Source organism: Hyperolius riggenbachi, chromosome 1 (assembly GCF_040937935.1).
Source record: "Hyperolius riggenbachi isolate aHypRig1 chromosome 1, aHypRig1.pri, whole genome shotgun sequence".
Lineage (NCBI taxonomy): Eukaryota > Metazoa > Chordata > Amphibia > Anura > Hyperoliidae > Hyperolius > Hyperolius riggenbachi.
Window position 1 is genome coordinate 339,962,705 of NC_090646.1, and position 20,474 is coordinate 339,983,178.

Here is a 20,474-nt window from a genome sequence, read left to right on the forward strand (position 1 = left end):
GATCAATTTTTTGGATGTAAATATTTATGTAGAGAATGCGCGTCTGAAAACACGCACATACACTAAACCAACGGATGTGAATAGTTATATTCTAACCACCAGCTGCCATTTCCCCCCATGGCTGGACACTATCCCTAAAGGCCAATTCATCCGCCTGAAAAGAAACTGTACAGAAGACAGGGAATACCAAAAGGAAGTGGATGGTCTGTCAGCAAGGTTTAGGGAAAAGGGCTATATGGAGAATACTATAGAGGCAGCTAGAAAGGAAGTAGAGGGACTGGAACGAAAAGATCTCCTAGTCAAAAAAGTGGGAGGGAACCCACAGGACCACTCCTTGAGATTAAGTCTAAGGTATGGCCCAAGGAGCAAAATGATACAGAATATTATAGCCAAACATTGGACGACCCTGAGACAGGACAAATTCCACCACGAAATATTACCGAAAAACCCTCCAATTACGTATAGAAAATCTAGCAATATAGGCTTGAAGGTGGCAATGGCGGCTGGTGACTATATAAACAGAACTGGAGATAATAAGAATGGGGGTTTTGTAAAATGTGGGAGGTGCGTAAATTGTAAGAAAACAAAAGGTTATAAGAAGATAACTGAGATTAAGGGAGGGGGGGAGAACTTTAAGATCAGAGAACTGATCACTTGTGACACTCGAGGAGTGATCTACTGCCTGATTTGCCCGTGCGGGAAGAAATATATAGGTCGCACCAAGAGGACACTGTCCAGTAGGGTTGGCGAACACCTGAACAACATAGGGAAAGGGTGGGAGGGACATCCACTGTCCAAACACTTTAGAAATTTTCATAATTGTTGTGTTTGGGATGTGGTATATTTTGGCTTAGAAGTGGTACATAGAGATGGGGTGGAGACTATATAGACAAAATGTCGAGACAGGAAAGTAGGTGGATTTACAATTTAGATACCCTAGTACCAAAGGGATTAAACGAGGAATTGGAACTGTTTGGCTTTATGAAGTAGGAAATTAACTGAAGTTCTACTGACCCCTTTTATTTTGAACTGCTGTTTGTTGTGAGTGTTCTGGTTCCCCAATAGTATGCTGGTTCCCCTGATATGAACCTTTCTCTCTCTTTTTTTATATATTTTTATATTTTTTATTTTTCTTTTATTCTCTATATGATATATTATAATTTAATGATTTTTTGTCGTTTGACACTTTTAATAATGAGAGGTTTTTTGACTGTGGGATACATAGATAATAATGCTATATAAGCAAAACACAGTGGGGGGGTATTGAGTGAACCTATAATAACCAAAAAAGATAGTCACAGTATGCTGGCTGCGCAATGAGACCTGCAGGATATGCCATTACCCAGAGGATACCACTTTAAGTATTTAATGGTGGGAGTAGCCAAGAGCCAGACATCTGCATATATAAATGGCGACTTCATACTGGCCTCCAGATTCTGATGAAGACGGCCGAGCCGTTGAAACATGTCAATCTAACACTTAACAGTTACCAGGGGCGCCCCGTTTTAACTGTGGAACGGCTAATCTTTCATCCCCCTACCAAGGTCTAATAGTTCGGCAAAGTTTGGAACATACAGTGACGACTGCGGAGGGTGGAACGCAAGGAAGTAGCTGAAGTGACCTGAGTGAGACGCATAAGGAAGTGACGTCACAACTCAGGAGCGGAGGACCGGAAGTCGCAATTGGAACCGGCGAGATTGAACAACTCGGGCTCAGAACAAGCCACCGGAACGGCTCTCCTGAGGTGGACCTGTGCGGAAGAAACCTGCTTGCAGAGCAGACCCTGTTGAGGATTGGAAATCCGTAAGTTATATCCGGACAGTATCACGGGAAGTGGTGAGACCGGTGATATAGACTGGCCCTTATATTACTATCTGTGCAAGCTGGAATTTTTGCGGCCGGTAGGCTAATTAGCCACACACAATTATAAATTGGACTGAGCAAAACTTATAAAGCAATACATAAGCTCTATATATTTTTGTACAAACCAGCAAATTATTTGGGAAAGATAGGGAAACAAAGTCTCCCAAACAACCCCATTTTGAACCTTTTTGCATGGCCCTATATATACACATATATATCCCTATGTGCTATTAACATCCAGCCCTATTTTATACGTGATCAAATTTTATATTTTTTAAGGGGAACCAGCACGCTCCTTGTGTGTGAGTGTGTACATGTATGTGTGCGATATATTACTGTTTAAGATTGTGTAAAGATATGGAGATTTGAATAAAACCTTTTTATTTAAATACATTTATGTCCAGCGCACTTCCTATTGCTGCATGAAATAGGCAGTAATAGTCTACACATCTCTTTAAACATTCCAGCTATCCAGGAGTTGTGCTATGTTAAAAGGGGTACTAAGGAGGAGATACTGGGGTGGGAAACAGGGAGCCAGAGGTGAACTATGGAGGCATACCCTATAAAGTGAAAACATACATATATCCAGGCACATCGCCTCTAGTTATTATTATTATTATTATTTATTGTATTTATAAAGCGCCAACATATTACGCAGCGCTGAACATTAATTTAGGTTACAGACAATATTTAGGGGGTGACATACAGCAATATGACAATACAGGAATACAAGAAAACCAGATCACACAGCACAGTATTAGTACAAGGTAATGCTTAGTCAGTCACTGGATGAAGCATGGAGATTAGGCAAGTTAGGTTCACTCAAATGCATGGCATGGGTTCACAGTAATGGAGGTGCCAGATCAGGTAGGACACAAAAGGAGGAGGACCCTGCCCAAAGGCTTACAATCTAGAGGGAGAGGTAAGGACACGAATGGTAGGGGACCAGAGTTCAGCTGTAGGTTTAGAGCACTTGTGAGGGGTAGTAGGCCAGAGTGAAAAGGTGAGTTTTGAGGGCTTTCTTGAAGATGTTGAAGGAGGGGGCTGCCCTAATGGGTGGAGGTAGGGAGTTCCATAGTGTTGGAACAGCTCTTGAGAAGTCCTGGAGGCGTGCATAGGACTGGGTGATGCGGGGGGCGGTTAGGCGAAGTGCATTGGAAGAGCGGAGTGAGCGGCTAGGTGTGTACCTCTGAGTAAGATCGGAAATGTAGGTTGGACAGGTTTTGTGGACAGATTTGTAGGTCAGACACAGTATCTTGAATCTGATTCTGGACTGGATAGGAAGCCAGTGGAGGGATTCTAGGAGGGGATCTGCCGTGGTGGAGCGATGGGAGCAGTGGATAATTCTGGCTGCCGCATTCATGATGGACTGCAGTGGGGCTGTTCGGGTCATAGGGAGACCAGACAGCAGGGCATTGCAGTAGTCAAGGCGGGAAATTATGAGGGCATGGATGAGGAGTTTGGTGGTGGCAGAGGTCAGGAAAGGGCGAATCTTACAGATGTTACGAAGGTGGAAGTTGCAGGACTTTGTGAGGTTTTGGATGTGGAAAGTGAAGGAGAGTGCGGAGTCCAGGGTGACACCCAGACAGCGGGCTTGAGAGGTAGGGCGAATGGTAGTGTGGTTAACAGTGACATGCACATCTGGGAGGTTCGTGGATGGCTGGGGTGGGAAGATCATAAATTCCGTTTTGTCTAGATTTAGTTTCAGGAACCTAGCAGACATCCAAGAGGAGATGGCGGATAGGCAGGAGGAGACCTTGTCCATGGTAGTGGTGGATATGTCAGGGGTGTGGAGGTAGATCTGGGTGTCATCTGCATAGTTAGGACATTAAATAAATTTTTAGGGAAAGGGAGTTGCTGAAGGGGGTGTGGCTAGAAACAGCAAAAATCAATTAACCCTTTGCACACTCACATGCAAATGTTCAAACAAATGCATTCACAGATTTACTCATCCAGGCACAACTGTTATCCCTACAGCTAAATTAAAAGCCAGGGTTTTAGTTCACAGAAGAATGCATTCTTATGCTTAGTCACCTATACTGCGCAGAAGTACCCAGGTAAACATAGGTGTCCTAACTCTGGCCCTGTAACATGCATAGTGCAGACATGCAAACACATTCATTGCATCAAACCTATCAATGGATTAGGAGCTGTAGGGGCCATCGGGGCTGGGTAGTGGATGGGAGGTACATTTCCCCGGTATTTGGACTATGGTCACTTTAAAACCCTGTGTGGTCCTAGGAAGGGAGTCCGGATTTTAGCAGGGTGACACCTGCACTCCGCACTCTCCTTCACTTCCCACATCCAAAACCTCACAAAGTCCTGCAACTTCCACCTTCGTAACATCTGTAAGATTCGCCCTTTCCTGACCTCTGCCACCACCAAACTCCTCATCCATGCCCTCATAATTTCCCGCCTTGACTACTGCAATGCCCTGCTGTCTGGTCTCCCTATGACCCGAACAGCCCCACTGCAGTCCATCATGAATGCGGCAGCCAGAATTATCCACTGCTCCCATCGCTCCACCACGGCAGATCCCCTCCTAGAATCCCTCCACTGGCTTCCTATCCAGTCCAGAATCAGATTCAAGATACTGTGTCTGACCTACAAATCTGTCCACAAAACCTGGGTTAATTGATTTTTACCCTATAAAGTGGGTTATGACTCTGCTTAGAAAGAAGCCTAAGGGGTAAGGAGAAGAAGAAAGGAGGGAAGAGGGGAGAAAAGGAAAGGAGAGGTCTAGGGGGAGGGTCCACCTCACAGTCTGGTTATCAGTGTGTTGTCCATGGTAGGATGTTCCAGTTGTATCCAGAGGGATATTTAAGTTGCCTCCAAAGATGATCATTCCTTCAGCGAAGGCTTGTAGTGAGTTTAATATTTTAAGTAGGTAGTTTACTTGTCCCGTATTGGGGACGTACATGTTAGCAACAGTGACATCTCTTGACCCAATCGTTTATTTTATAAAAATAAAACGGCCTTCAGGATCCACCTTCATATCATGCTTCTGGAAGGTGCAATTTTTATGGATAAGAATAGAGACACCTTTAGATTTGGAGAGGAGAGAGGTGGCATAGTAATGGGTTACGTAGTGTTTATTGGACATTTTAGGGATTGAGTCCGATCTAAAATGGGTCTCCTGGAGAAGAGCCAAAGATATATTCTCTTTGTGGAGTCTGTCAAAGAGAAGAGATCTTTTTTTTGTGGGGTGTTGAGACCATGGACATTGAAGGAGCAGACCCTCCAGGACACCAAGCTTTCATGGGTCTGGGAAGGACGGGGAGTCATGCTGATGAGCAAGTGTAAGGGTAACCTTATAAGTATAAGATCCTAGACATTCGGATCAGTCAGGTATATAAGAATACTGACTGAGCAATAAGTCCGATATGGGTCAATGGCACAGATCAGTAAGCGCACACACTGAGTGGGGAGGAAAATAGGACTGAGAAATAAGAAAGGGAGAGTGTTATGCCAAAGCCTACCCCAAAACCAGCAAAAACTTTGCAGTTTTACTTATTGAAAAAGGCCTTTGACAATATACATTGGAATTAGCTGAATAAGGTATTAGACAAAATGCATATACAAGGCCGTTTTCGTAACCTTATAAAGGCTATGCACACAAACCACTATGGTCAAATATTCACCCCAGGTTTTCTATCCCCTAGATGTAAACTAGAAAAAGGTACAATGCAAGGATGCCCGCTCTCACCTCTGCTATTCAATCTTGCACTGGAACTACTGACTAGAACACTGCAGAGACATATAGAGGGTATTAAATTGGGAGAAGCTAATTTATCCAGCGCAATGTTTGCTGATGATATCCTGATTTTTATGCCAGATCCGGATAGACAAATACAAATGGTGTTCAAGCTATTGCAAGAAATAGGGGGAGCAAGTGGATTCAAGGTCAATACTTCTAAATGTGAACTCATGTTTCTGTCATCACTAGCCGGTGAACGAAATCAAAATGACTACCCAGTTAAATTGTGTACGCTTGTGATTTTAAAAGCTCCTGCTGTTATCTGATGTTCACACTGAGCGATGTGATTTTGTTAAGAGACTCTGTAACAAAAAAAAATTCCCCTGGGGGGTACTCCCCTCGGTAGGGGGAAGCCTCAGGGTCCCAATGAGGCTTCCCCCTCCCTTGTAGCTGCAAGCAGTCCGGCGCTGGTTCCCCTGAAATGTCCTGGAATCCTCCCTCGACAAGGTTGACAAGCGCTGATTTATTTACCCTTCCTGGCTCCAGCGGGGGGCGCTGTTGCGGCTCTCCGCATGGAGATAGGCGAAAATAGACGATCTCTGTCAGGTCCGCTCTACTGCGCAGGAGTCTTGTGCCTGCGCAGTAGAGCGGCCTGACAGCGATCGCTATTTCCGCCTATCCCCGAATGGAAAGCCGATACTGCGCCTGCACTGGAGCTGGGAAGATAAATATTTACATCTCTGTTGTTCGGAGGAGCACAGCGAGACCACCGTGGGACACAGGAGGACGGGGGAAGCCTCAATAGGATCCGGAGGCTTCCCCCACCCAAGGCCTCCCCCGGGGGAGGTTTTTTTGGTTACCGGTTTTCTTTAAAATCCCCCATAGGATTGCATTAGCAAGAGCTCTCTGGCGTTTACAAAGCTCTCGTAGTATGAGTCAGCCCTTAATCTGCCAATGTCCCTGCACCATACCTGATTGTTTAACATTTTCCATCCTGTCCGATCAATTCTTTTAATCGATTTATGTTTAAAATGGATCAAAAATCCATCTATCTGACATTTTGGGGAATCGATTACCTGCATATGAATTGAATCTGTAAGGAATCAAATATGAAAATCGATGAGTGTATGGCCACCTTTACAATGAAAAATAAAAAAAAAGGTTTTCTGTTATCTGTAAAATATAACATTGTATCGTATTTTTTTTTTTATTACAATTTAAATTTATTAAGATTCCTAGTCAGTACATTTTTATTGAATCCAATTCCACTGATCCAATTACTGCTTTTGACTCTGAGGCCTGGAACCCACTGAAATCAGCAAACGCAAAACGCAACCGCTAGCGTTTTGTCTGAGCGGTTTGCAAGCGGATTCATGCGGGTTTTTGGTCGTGTTTTGCAACATTGTATTTTTTTGCCAAGCGGGTGCGTAGCGTTTTGCGTTTTTATCCTGATTGGTCCTGTGAATTATTTTTCATTTTGTTACAGTGTGCTGAACCGCAAAACGCTAGCAAAACCGTTTAGCTTTAGGTTCAGTTTACTGTTCAGTTTAGGTTTTGCTGAGCGTTTCCGGTAGCGTTTCAATACTTTACATTGAAGCGCTAACGCTCCCAAAATGCTGCACGTCCTGCGTTTGCGTTTCTGAGAAACGCAAACGCTCCTGTGGAAGTTGCCCCATCCATTAACATTAGCCCAGCGTTTTGCCAAACTGCTAGCGTATCGCAGTGCTGCCAAAACGCTGCCAAAAGCGCTCCTGTGGGTTCCAGCCCTGAATGCAAGCCCTGGCTAGGTGAAAGCATTATGTAAATGCATTAGGGCTTAAACCCACTAGCAGCCTTTTCTAAGCGCTAGTGATTTGAAAAAGCTCTTGCTAATGCAATGCTTATGGGGGATTTTTATAAAAATCACATTGCTCTAGTGGGATCACACCCATAGTATTACATTAGCAAGAGCGTTTCAAATTACAACTGCTTAGTAATTGCTTAGTTAGGGCCCATTCACTCCTTTCCCCCTAATCGCTAAAGTGCTAGCGCTTTTTAAAGTGCTAGTGCTTTGTTACCCTATAGCAGTGTTCTCACTGACGCGATTGACGCCGATCGTGGGCGTTTTGCGATTAGCGTTAATCGCACCTGCAGCAGTTTTGTGGTGATTCTGGAGCGATCGCGATTAGCCTTTATAGAAGTGCAAATCGCGATCGCTCAAAAAATGTGAATTTATCCAGTGATTTTTCTAAATTAATCATTGAAAAATCACCTGCACAAAACACTAGCGCTAATTGCTAGCGTTTGGCGATTTGTAAGTGTGAATGGGACCGAACATGCTTGCGGGTTGCGGGTTCTAGGCCTAATAGTAATTTAAAGTGATGGGAGCTTTTTAAATATGGGGATCTCATAGTTGCCATTATTTATACTTAAACCACAGCACTTTTTTTTCCGTCAAAGTGCTCTATGCCAGCTTGATAAATAAAGCATTTTGTCTCAGTAGAAAGGTGAAGAACTAGTAATATATTCGCCCCAAGTGTTTCCCGATAATTTATGGGGACAACTTGTTGCATATTATGGGGAAGCATATGCAGCATATTTAATTTATTATGAAGGAGCAAATGTAGCACTACTAAGGGCTGATTCACATTGGCAATTTCTGGTAAAACGGATCAGATTTCTTTTCCACAAATGTGAAAGGAACCATAAGTTAACATTGGATCCGTTAGCATCCATGTCGGTACACTCCACTAACGGACCGTTTTTTATAGCCAGTGTGAACCGAGCCTTAAAGTAAACCAAAGATCTAAACTTATCCAAAATCAATACTTACCCGGGGCTTCCTCCAGCCCCATAAACACGTGTGAGTCCCTCGCCATCCTTCTGCGGTCTGTCGTTCAGCCGCAATCCGTCGCGTCAGTCCGGGTCTACTGCGCAAGCGTGGGAGGTCCGCGCATGTGCAGAAGACCCAGACTGTGCCTGCGTAGCTCTGGCCACGCGTATCTTTTCTCACGTTCCTGTCCGCAATAGCGTCCTTTGCAGGTGCAGGACGCTATTGCAGACGGGAACGCAAACAAGGCAACGCGTGGCAGGGCTGCACAGGTGCAGTGGCCCATCGCCTTACAAGTCGACCAAACAGAAACTAGCTGGCGGCGGGAGAATGGAGAATCGTGGAGGACCGGCGCGGGACAGAATGGCTGCAAGGGGCTGGCAGGAACCCCAGGAAAGTGAAACTTTTTTTTTTTAATTTACAGTTCAGCTTTAATGTTGGAGATTTTTAGAGGGTCCCAGCGTAGCACAGGAGGGGAGAAGGAACCAGCATAAAACAAGAGATAGGGAAGATTGGGGAAAGCCTCTAGCCATCCACAGGCATCCCCCTATGGAGATAAGAATCTAACCTTTATCTTTGGGGAGACTTTAGCGGCATTGTCAGCCGCAAAATCAAATTCCATTTAAAGGAGTACTGTAGGGGGCTCGTAGGAAAAAGAGTTGAACTTACCTGGGGCTTCTAATGGTCCCCTGCAGATGTCCTGTGCCCGCACAGCCACTCGCCGCTCCTCCGGTCCCTGCCGCCGGTAACTTCCGGAATTTGCGACTTTAAAGTCATAAATCCACAGCACATTACAGCGCCTGCGCTGTCTCGTCCTCGCCCCTGCTGACGTCAGCTGAAGCATACTGCGCCGGCCGTACAGCGCCGGTGCAGTAAGCTCTTGGCGACGTCAGCGGCAGCGAGGACAAGGCCACCCAGGCACAGTGGATTTCTGACTCTAAAGACGCAAATTTTGGAAGTTACCGGCGGCAGGGACCAGAGCATCAGTGAGTGGCTGCGCGGGCACAGGACATCTCCAGGGGACCATTACAAGCCCCAGGTAAGTTCAACTCTTTTTCCTACGAAACCCCTATAGTGCTCCTTTAAAATAATTTGTTACTGTTTCTGACACTCTGAAAAAACACATAAATGGCACCATTTTTTATACAATCTTACCATTTCTATGTAATATAATCTTTCACTTAATTTACCCTTATACTACATAGGGCTCTATTCTCAATGAGTTTCCGCATGCGGTAAAGTACATGCGGGAAGTTTGCACCCAAAATACCGGCAAGTTGGGATTCTCAAAATGTTCCGCATGTTTTTTCCGCATGCGGAAAAAGTGTGATAAAAGTGCGGGATTCATGCGGTAAAATTTCCGCAAAAGTCGGTATTTTCCGCAATAAAAGATCAATTCTCAAAGATGTTCAGGCGCATCTTTTCTTCGTTAATTACCGAATTTTTATCACCTACAAGAAGTAGGTGATATATTCCGCATCCCATTGACTTTAATGAAGTGTGGAGGCTTAAGGGCTGTGCTTGGTGGACTTTAACTTTTTTTTTTTAAACACTTTTTCATGCGACCTTTTTACCGCATGATTCCCGCATGAATAATGCCTGTTTCCGCATCTTTTTTCCCGCATGCGGCAAACATGCGGAAAATGTTAGTGAATGCTAAAAAAATGCGGAGTTTACCGCTGGCGGGAATTTACCGGTAAAATTTTGCGGTACTTTTGGCTCTTTGAGAATAGAGCCCATAGAAATGGTAAGATTCTATGAAAAAACTGTACCATATATGGGCACCATAAGAAAGACTTCCCCATTCCCTTTGCGGACAGGAACAAAACAGAAATTCTCACAGACCCTGGGGACAGAAGCAAAGAAAATGTAGTTCTAACCCCGTAGCTATCTAGACCTATTGTATAGAAAAGCTACATATTCTTGAAAATGAACAGACTACCGTTCTAATGTTCAAGGGTGATCACTGATCAATAATTGCGGGTTGATGAAAACTTTTATTTACACAGCTTGAAAATGAACGCTACATTAGTAGCAACACATAATTCCATCTCGCATTTCGGCGCTCACCCCTATTCCCTACCCTCTAAACATTTACCGCGAATACTACAAAATGGCGGTCCGGGCTCTGCGCCTGTGCAAGGCATCCATTGTCTCAGCTGCAGGAACTGAACCCGGTTCCTCCCCCATCCGCATGGCTCCACAAGGCGCGGGAAGCCATTTTCTGTCTTTCAGACAGGAAGCAAAGCTGCGTTGTGATCTGAAAATGTGTTGTGATAAAGAAAATGATAATAAACATAGCACGTACAACACCGGGCGCGCTTCCAATGCATATCTACCAGGTAGTTTTGCGTTATTAGCCACGCACCGAGCTAGCTCATATTACCATGTGGTGGGCGGAGTGACAAAAAAGGCGGGGAGGCGGGGTCAGTATATAAGCTGCTGGCAGCCATACTTGCGTTCTCCTGTGTGTTGATGCTCATAGAGGTAAGACGTCGCTCTGCTTTGCAGCCTTATACGAGAACGTGGTTGTGTGGTTTCTGTCGTAAATGGTCACTGGTCTCTCCTTAGGTACTCCTGGGTGATTGCTTGGCTTGCTGCCCTCGTATTTCCCCTGTATCTGGGGATGGAATGCGTGTTCTGGCTGTGTGTGTGGCGAGCTGGGCAGGAATCTCTGCGCGGGCTATTGTCTGCCTCCCCCTTTCTTCCCCGTCCTCCATGTTTGTGCTGTAATGGCGGCCGGAGTATTGCGCTCTCCTTCTGCGTGGCCTATTTTAGGCGGTATTTTTGGCGATGACTCAGCTATCTCGTTCCTTCTCTCGTAGATCTAATCATGTCTTCTGATGAAGGAAAGCTGTTTATCGGAGGACTGAGCTTCGACACAGATGAACGCAATCTGGAAGAGGCGTTCTGCAAATATGGGCAGATCTCAGAAGGTGAGTTGTGCGGACTTGATGGTGATACAGGGAGTGGTTAAACTGCAATATTAGGATTTTCTGTATGTGGCTGCCTCACTCTTATGTGTTAGATATAATAGAAGAAAAACCTAAACGCTATTTTAAATGTGGTCACTTTGCCATGAGAATGTGTATACAATTGCCATATTTTTTTTATTTTTTTTGAGGGGCGCTTTTTTCCTCCCCCCCCCCCCCCCCCACCTTATTTCCGTATAGTATCTTCAATTATGGTCGGTTGCTGGGATTTTTTTTTTGTTTAAAACCTGATGCTGAATAGAAATGTTAATGGGCTGTAGGCTTCTTGTGGTGGGTGGGGGAGGAGAAATAGTGTACAAAGGATTGGTACATGGACAAGATGAGGCAGTTTGGAAACTCGGTGACCTTCTCAAATAAGGTTTGTTTCTTTTCTTCACTGTGGCCTTAGTCATTTAATTTCATTATTAAATCAAAGGTCTAATGAAAATCAGTGCATAGTTTGTCTGCCTTGTAAGGTACCATGCTGTAGCTGTTACCTTACGGCAAGTGGGAGTTATCCTTTGCTCCATACCGTTTTTTGTCTAAAGATCACTTTTTAAAGGTTTGTTGTTGCCTTTTCCCTCTCCCTTTGCTGTGGGGGTGGGAAGGCTACATGACAAAGCCTAGGATAATCACTGGAAAGGGCGGCAGGTACATACTAGCAATATAGGTATAAAACTGCTGGCCATTTAAAGGGATCTTAGCAGCTACTGGCTTCAAATAGCTGAAAGGGCTTCCATGTCTGAAGTTCAGCCCCCTGCTACCTTTTCACTGCTATTATCCAGGCTAGGTGTAATTTTTCAAGTGTGACTGTTTTATTTTTGAAGTATGGGGAAGACGCAGGGTTTGATTCTGGGTAATTGGGCTACTTATCTGCCTTCCATCTGTTGCTCCTCCTTTTTGTGGACACAAAGGAGGTAGGATACAATACAATAACATTTGTAAAGCGCTTTTCTCCCATAGGACTCAAAGCGCACAGTTGTCTCAGATTAATACAGGGTTGCAGGCTGGGTTGTTACAGGATACTGCCTGTTTTCAAAAAAGTAAGATTAGGCAAAACAAAAGTTGTCTTTTTTCTTAAACCACATTTTTAGAATGCATTTTTAATTTGCTTTAGAGCTGCCATGGGAGATATCTGATGCTTGGTTCCCTTTAAAGAACGGCGGTTGACCCATTTAGTTCCTTTTAAACAATGCAGGTTGGCTCTCCTGCCAAGCCTTTTAGCTCGAAGACCCTAAAGCAGGCCATACACTGGCCCGATTTGCGCCCGTTTCGACAGCAGATTCGATCACTGGGATCGAATCTGCTGCCAATCGTTCACGCTACACGCCGAATTTCGATCCATTTCGTCCGATCCCGTCGATCGTGCCGTGCGGAAAATAACCGTCGATCGCCCGCGGGTAAAGAGCGCATCGCTAGCGGCGTTCGAGTGCCCGACGACCGACGCAATAGAGCCCGCATACATTACCTGCTCCGCCGGCGCGACTGCAGTCTCCCGGTCACCGCTGCTCTGTCTGCGCTCTGGTCTCCAGGTCCGGCATGCCTCACTTCTTCTAGCCCGGCAGGAAGTTTAAACAGTAGAGCGCCCTCTACTGTTTAAACTTCCTGCCGGGCTAGAAGAAGTGAGGCATGCCGGACCTGGAGACCAGAGCGCAGACAGAGCAGCGGTGACCGGGGGACTGGAGTCGCGCCGGCGGAGCAGGTAATGTATGCGGGCGGGGGCAGCAGCAGCAGCACCACCACAACAGATTGTGATCGGTTTCAGGCTGAAATCGGTTCACAATCTGTTTGCTGTAAAGGTGGCCATACGATCCCTCTCTGATCAGATTCGATCAGAGAGGGATCTACCTGTTGGTCGAATCTGATGGCAAATCGACCAGTGTATGGCCACCTTTACTAAGCATGCAGATAAGATGTTTCTGGCCGCATTTGCTTGTTCAGGTACTACTGCATCAAGAGATCGGCAAGACTTCAGGCAACTGGTATTGTTTTAAAGGAAACAAATATGGCAGCCTCCATAAACCTCAGTTCAGGTCATCTTAAAGGGAACCTAAACTGAGGGATATGGATGTTTCCCTTTGAACAATACCAGTTGCCTGGCAGTCCCGCTGAGCTCTTTGGCTGCAGTGGTGGCTGAATCGCACACCTGGAGCATGAAGCTAATCCAGTGACTTCAGAGCACCTGGCATGCATGCTTGTTCAGGGGCTGAGGATAAAAGTGTTAGTCACAGGATCTGGAATCAGGCAAGCGGTATTTAAAAAGGAAAAATCCATATCCCTCTGTTTAGGTTCCCTTAAGTACCAGAGCCTGGTTTCTTTGTTTAAATGCTTTAATTGGTTTAGAGCTCAGTTGTCTGCTGATGGGAGCAACCATAGTGGTGAGACTGCAGAGATGGAGCTCTAAATCGATTTAGTTTCTATGGTAATTTGTAGAACCTTTTTTAGCAAAATGCCTAGTGTGCCTAAGATGGTGACAAACAAATGTATACATGGTGCTTTGTCCAGCCCACTTCACGATAAGACTAGGTTTCCACTGCTGTGATTATGGTCAGATACCCCGCCCACTAATTGATGCGATTTGGAAAAATCTGACCACATGCAGCATAATCTTGTTTGAATGGGATTGGGGTGCTTCACGCAAGACTCCTGCAGAGCACAGGTGAAAAGTAGCCTAACTGGTCCCTCCCCATCCTACACCCTTCTGGATCGTCCACTAAAAGCCCTGGTATCTCAGCTAGCTAGAGCCAGTCAGTGCAGGCCGACTGCTTCCAGGCAGTGACACGCTGCAGGGCTGTGCATGTACATCACATGACATGCAGATACAGGGCTTCTACTGGATGATCCAGGAGGCAGAGGGTGGCAAAGAACAAATTAGCCTGATAGGGGTTGGAGGAAGCCCCATTTTTTTCTGGTTCACGTTAGTAAATCTTTTCAATTTGTTTGTTTAAATCATGTGTATGCAGGATTTCCACTTTTTTTTTTTTAGAGCTGTGAAATGGTCATGGAATTTGAACAGTGCATTACCATTAACTGTTTCAGGTTATGATTAGATGATACATCTTGTACAGTATAGTTAGGTGAAGTTATAAACCTTTAATTCTTATATCCTGCCCTTTCAGTTATGTGTACCAACCCTTGCAGTGCTTCAGCATGTTTGAAAGTTATGATTTTGGATGTCATCAGGACAATGTTCTTTACAGTTTCTATGGTTACTACTTTGAAAGATATTGCTGTTAGCTGTGGTTTAAAGGGATAGGGTTTGTATGGAATGCATGGAGTGTGTCCAGGGGGGGGGGGGGGGGAGGGGTAAGGAGAACAATGCACTTCTCCTCCAAGGCAGTCTGGAGGGAGCGAGCAGGACAGCTTTCACATTCCTTTCATGGCTAAAGGGACTGTGCAGCAAAATTGTAAATCTATAAAATGGAGCAGTCCATTGCTGGGGTTAAAATATTTTTTTCACCCCGATGGTTGTCCCGGTTTGCGAGTGCTGCAATGCTTGCTGTGATACTTAGTCAGTAGATTGTATCTGGCATGCATTGTGGCACTTGAAAACTCTTCAAGTTGTATGCATTGCATGTTTGTGTTTACCTGTAATATGGTGGGGGCTTGCACATACAGTAGACGCATGGGATTTTGCTATGAATTTATATATCCTTTTTTTTTTTTTTTAGTGGTCGTGGTGAAGGATCGTGAAACAAAGAGATCCCGTGGCTTTGGTTTTGTCACATTTGAAAATGCAGAAGATGCCAAAGATGCCATGCAGGCTATGAATGGAAAGGTAAGCGTTTGGTATTGTGCAAGCCTGACTTATGCACTATAAAATTCTGGATGCCCAACTGAGCTTGGGGTTTTCACACCCTAGACTAAAAAGCTAAAATCAGGCGTATTGTGATCACTAACAGGATATTGGGCTAAAAGAAAGCAAAACCAGTACATCAGTTCTGATCCCAATCCATCTAGTCTTAATCCTCTAACAAATTTACACTTGGGGTAATTGGTGCCTCCATAGTGCTTTATTGTTCCATTACACACAGTATCTAACCCAAGGCAAGGTAGTGAGTGTTGGAACTATAAACCTGTGAGTTCCTGCAAACTGAGCGCTGACCTTTCTATGGAATACAATGTTTAATCTTAATCCAACACTGACAAACACCAGACGGCCATCATGGTAGAACCTTAGAACTGCCTGAAGTAGCACATAGGCTTAAGACCTGGGACCCAATTGCGACTGCAGAGCAATCTTAAAGCTAGTATTTTTAGGGCAATTATGCCATTCAAGGGGCTTTGGGCCCTGCTTTCATTTAAAAAAAGACTCAAATGCTGCATGGCAAATCACTCAGGTGGGATCATGATTATTCACTTTCTACAGAGAAGCATTTTTGGGATCCCCAGTGGTTCCAGGAAGGCATAAATTGCTACTGAAAGTACTCTAGTGGGCTCCAGGCCCCAGTCTGCTTTGATTGGCACTATATTGCATTGTTAAAATGTCCCATTCTAAGCTACACTAGGTGGTGGCTTTCTCATGTTTCTTTCCCTCTTACATGAACATGTGTTTTTTTTATTTTTTTTAGTCTGTGGATGGGAGACAGATTCGAGTAGATCAAGCTGGAAAGTCATCTGGTGACAGAAGAGGAGGTTACAGAGGCGGCTCATCTGGAGGAAGAGGCTTTTTCCGTGGAGGCAGAGGACGTGGTAAGCTATTTTTTTGAATCTGAGGAGCTCCTTAGGTGACTTGCCTATACGGGCTTGTCTCTTACTTAACTTTGCTATGCGACAGCAACTTATCAGTAGACTTTGTGTGGAGCTGTCACAACCTAACCTCAAATACTAAGTCACTATGACAAACTGTACAATGTTAAAATATGAATAGGTGCTGACTTACTGAATCTGAAGTTCTGACATTGAACCCATGTCAGAGCCCTAAACATAACACTATAAGCCTAATGTGTGCACATGTAGGCATTCTTGGGCAAGACTCCGTAACACTGTTACTGCCTGTGCGCTCTAGTGGCTGCCTCAAAGGCACTTGAGTCCCAACAGGAGAACAGCACTAACAAATACTTGTGCCAAAGTAAAATGTGCCTTAAATCTTCTGTTCAACTGTCAAATAAACCTCAAATGCATGCTAGACAGAACTTGACAAAGTTGGGTTTTTGGGGCTGTCTCTTTCAATAATTTAGCATTTATACAGTTGCAAAAGAAACCTTGAGGCTGCCCCCTCATGACTGGGACTAGTCCAAAGCTCACTCTGGATCAAAAGATCAAATTTTCATTTTTCATCAGTGCCCTGTTGAGGTTAGTTCAGAGCACTGAGCAATGCAGTTTAACATCCTGAAATCTGCCAGTCAACCACATGTATAATATACACCTTTACATAGTTTGTGTAGCAGCTGACTAAAACTTGGCATGCATTTCGTGAAATACCTGCTTTTGGATTTGCATGCATTTCTGCTGCAGGCACACTTGACTAAATTCACGTGTGTTCATACAATGTTCTCTCGGCAGTCAAATGTGTATATTGCAACAGTTCTGAAATTCAGTTTATGCAGATTTCATTTTTATGAAGATTTGTTCCTTGAAAGACCAATCAAATATTGCCACAATGTAATTTGGCCCATTTTTAACCAGCTGAGCGGTCTGGACGAGCTCAGCTCGTCCAACACCGCCAGCAGCTGCCGCTCAGGCCCTGCTGGGCCGATTTTGATGAAATAAAAAGCAGCACACGCAGCCGGCACTTTGCCAGCCGCGTGTGCTGCCTGATCGCCGCCGCTCTGCGGCGATTCGCCGCGAGCAGCGGCGAAAGAGGGCCCCCCTAGCCGCCTGAGCCCTGCGCAGCCGGAACAAAAAGTTCCGGCCAGCGCTAAGGGCTGGATCGGAGGCGGCTGACGTCACGACGTCGGCTGACGTCGATGACGTCACTCCGCTCGTCGCTATGGCGACGATATAAGCAAAACAAGGAAGGCCGCTCATTGCGGCCTTCCTTGTTTATTCTGGGCGCCGGAGGCGATCGGAAGATCGCCTCCGGAGCGCCCTCTAGTGGGCTTTCATGCAGCCAACTTTCAGTTGGCTGCATGAAATAGTTTTTTTTTTATTTAAAAAAAACCCTCCCGCAGCCACCCTGGCGATTTAATCAGAACGCCAGGGTGGTTAATGTGCATACATAAACTGGCATTAGGACATTGTGCCTAGTTTGAGTGGACGGAGCAGTTGCAAAGTTAACATTGGTCACTTCCCATACGTGGTAAAAAAAATTCATCCAAGCTTACCATTTCTATGTAAAATGTAAATTAAGTGAAAGAACCCAAGGTGGCATTTAATTGTTACTGGGGCACAGAGGCTGGTTGTGCACACTAAGACTAGCCTCCGCTGCCCCATGGTGTGCCTCCATGTCCCCCCTGCGCGCCGCTATACCCCCACAGTGCTGGCGCCACGCAGCGCGTCGCCAGCACAATGTTTACCTATGCGCTGTCACTCAGCGCCGCTCCTCCGCATCGGCGCTACCCGCCCGTGGCACTTCCCTCCTATCAGCAGGAGGGATGGGACACGGGTGGGTAGCACTGAGGTGGGGGAGTGGCGCTAACAGACAGTTTAGGTAAACATTGTGCTGGCGACACGCTGCGTGTCGCCAGCACTGCAGGGGTATAGCGGCACACCATGGGGCAACAGAGACTGGTCTTAGTGTGCACAACCAGCCTCTGTGCCCCACTAACATAATAAAATCCCACCTCGGGTTCTCTTGACTATACTGAGGATAATTTAGGCAGTGCCCTTATATTACATAGAAATGGTAAGATTGGATGAAAAAATTGTACCCTGTATGGGCACCATAAGATCCATGTAAGTGCTCTTCCAGCGTGAGTGCTGTAATGGAGAATTACTGTAAGGGCAAGTTTCAATTTACAAATGGGAACCAGAGATGCGATGAGACTACGCATTCTGCTCCCATTCATGTCACCTCCAAATCCCCATGTGTAAGTGAATGGGGGAGGGTAGATGCAGCCATGTGAGAATCTGTAGCATGCTGCAGATTCTCTGATCCACACAACCAACACACACTGGAAACTGTTAAATTGCCGTGCGATGCGGCTATGTAGCTATATAGCAGTGATGGCTAACCTTGGCACTCCAGCTGTGACAACACAAATCCCATCATGCCTCTGCCTCCCCAAGTTATGCTTAGAGCTGTCACAGTATTGCAATGCCTCATGGGACTTGTAGTTCCACCACAGCTGGAGTGCCAAGGTTAGCCATCACTGATATATAGCCACATTACACCGTGTACAGTGGTAACCGGCCATTAATGAAGCTTGTATAGTAGGCATTTTTGCTTTGTCAAGTGGTGCATGTAATTTTGTTGCAAAATGTAATTTTTTTTTTTATTGTACTCAAGGTGGTAGTGACCGTGGTTATGGCGGTGGCCGTTTTGACAACAGAAGCGGAGGCTATGGTGGTGGATCCAGGGACTATTATGGAGGGTGAGTGTTCAGGCAAAAGCAAGACTGCAATCAAAAGTGTAACATGCCTTTTTGCTAGTTTCTGACTTTATTCTTTTGTTTAGTGGTGGCAGAAGTCAAGGAGGTTATGGTGATCGCTCAGGAGGTTCCTACAGAGACAGCTATGACAGTTACGGTAAGTCTAGACAGAGGGTGGGATGAGAAGGGGTGGGGCTTAATTTCTAGCTGTATTGTTTGAGGGCTTGCATTAGTAGCTGCAGCCCAGCAAATCCTTACCAATTCTGAGCTAAAATACCAACTACAAGAATTTTTTCTTTAGCAGTTTGTGGGTTGGGCCTAGATCTTGATGTAGGGGATATAATGCTGGTATCTGACGTCTACTTCAAGTGTCTTTACAACTGTGCCTGCTTCTTGTCCTCAGCCTCACACGACTAAAATACCTTCCTGACTCAAGATCGTCCGTCACTGGCTGTATTTATAAAGATTTTTGGAGCTTCGCAGAATCATTGTGTAGTACATCATTTGTTTGTTTTTTTATATATCTAAAATTTGGTTAATATTGACAGCCTTACTGGTAATGTGGAACAGCTATTCAGAGTGTGACCTTGGACACTGCTTGTTTTTTTACTTTAAATGTTTGTTTCATTCAGTTAACCTCTGCTGTTCCATTGAGCCTGCAGATATGTTGAGCTCCTCTTTAATGAGCAGATTGGACTGCAGTAAAACGGCATCTGCTTAAAAAAATGGAGTGGCACTTCTGCATTAGCATACCCACTGATGGGGTTGCTTGACTTCAGCACGGTCTTGCTGGATCATGCGGTTTTGTGTATAGTTTTGTGCCCTAGAACCCTGGAGCTCTTCTTGAGCTTTTTTGAAATTAAATGCTTTGTGTAGCAAGGTGGAACAGAAATTTGGACATGATTTACATGAGTTGTACCACCTTGATACCACTAAAGCCATTTGACCTGTCACAAGTTCTTAATGCCTGTTTGTCCTTTTTTTAAACGAATTTCAAACCTTGTGTTGAACAGACTACAAAATTGTATCTTTCTTTTGACTTCAAAATGCCTATTAAAAACCTATGAAAGAACTGTGCTCCTGAAATTTAACTCTTGCATTACATAACTGAACTTTGTTACCACTTTTAGGATGACTGTCAATAAAGCTCTAGATCTACAACCCCAATGCATGTTTTTTATGTTAAGTAACATCCATGTTTTGTGAAATCCTGGTCTGTGGAACATAAAGGACTTAATTTTTTTACTATATCTTTGCCTGGCAGGTCATCCAGCACAATAGGGTTGGTGGGAGGTTGCCTGAGAACAGGAGGTACAGATTCATTCACTAGGAATAGCAATAAATATTAGAGCCTTTGTGAATTTCATTGTTAAATGTACTGAAACAAATACATCACAATGCTGCTCTTAAAGGCTATACTTTTGTCTTGTCTAGATGTGTATGCCTTACCTAGGTGCTGGATTTTCATCTGCTGCTCTGACTTCTGGGGTAAAATGTAGATTTAGACTTCAGCCAGAAATAAGTTAGTGACCTAAACACTCATTGTGGTATGAATTGCATAACTGAGTTTGCCCCTATTGTCACAGTATGATCTGCTAAGTGGTAGTGATTGTAGATTACGTAATAATCTTGTATGAATGATGCAAGATAAACCATGGATG

At 44.8% G+C, this 20,474-nt stretch overlaps 1 protein-coding gene across 1 annotated transcript; it reads left to right on the forward strand.

Annotated features, from left to right (window-relative positions):
• Positions 1-10,767: 10,767 nt before the first annotated feature.
• On the forward strand, positions 10,768-19,974 carry LOC137511587 (cold-inducible RNA-binding protein B-like). The gene is made up of 7 exons (XM_068233992.1): positions 10,768-10,856; positions 11,195-11,305; positions 15,013-15,119; positions 15,913-16,033; positions 18,732-18,816; positions 18,900-18,970; positions 19,217-19,974. The coding sequence occupies exons 2-7, from the start codon at positions 11,203-11,205 to the stop codon at positions 19,228-19,230; spliced, it is 501 nt and encodes a 166-aa protein (XP_068090093.1). The 5' UTR covers positions 10,768-10,856; positions 11,195-11,202; the 3' UTR covers positions 19,231-19,974.
• Positions 19,975-20,474: the final 500 nt, after the last annotated feature.

Coding starts and splice junctions, on each gene's coding strand:
- LOC137511587 (XM_068233992.1), top strand. CDS start 11,203: ATGTCTTCTGATGAAGGAAAGCTGTTTATCGGAGGACTGAGCTTCGAC. Junction 11,306..15,012: donor ATATGGGCAGATCTCAGAAG/GTGAGTTGTGCG, acceptor TTTTTTTTTTAG/TGGTCGTGGTGAAGGATCGT. Junction 18,817..18,899: donor TCCAGGGACTATTATGGAGG/GTGAGTGTTCAG, acceptor TCTTTTGTTTAG/TGGTGGCAGAAGTCAAGGAG.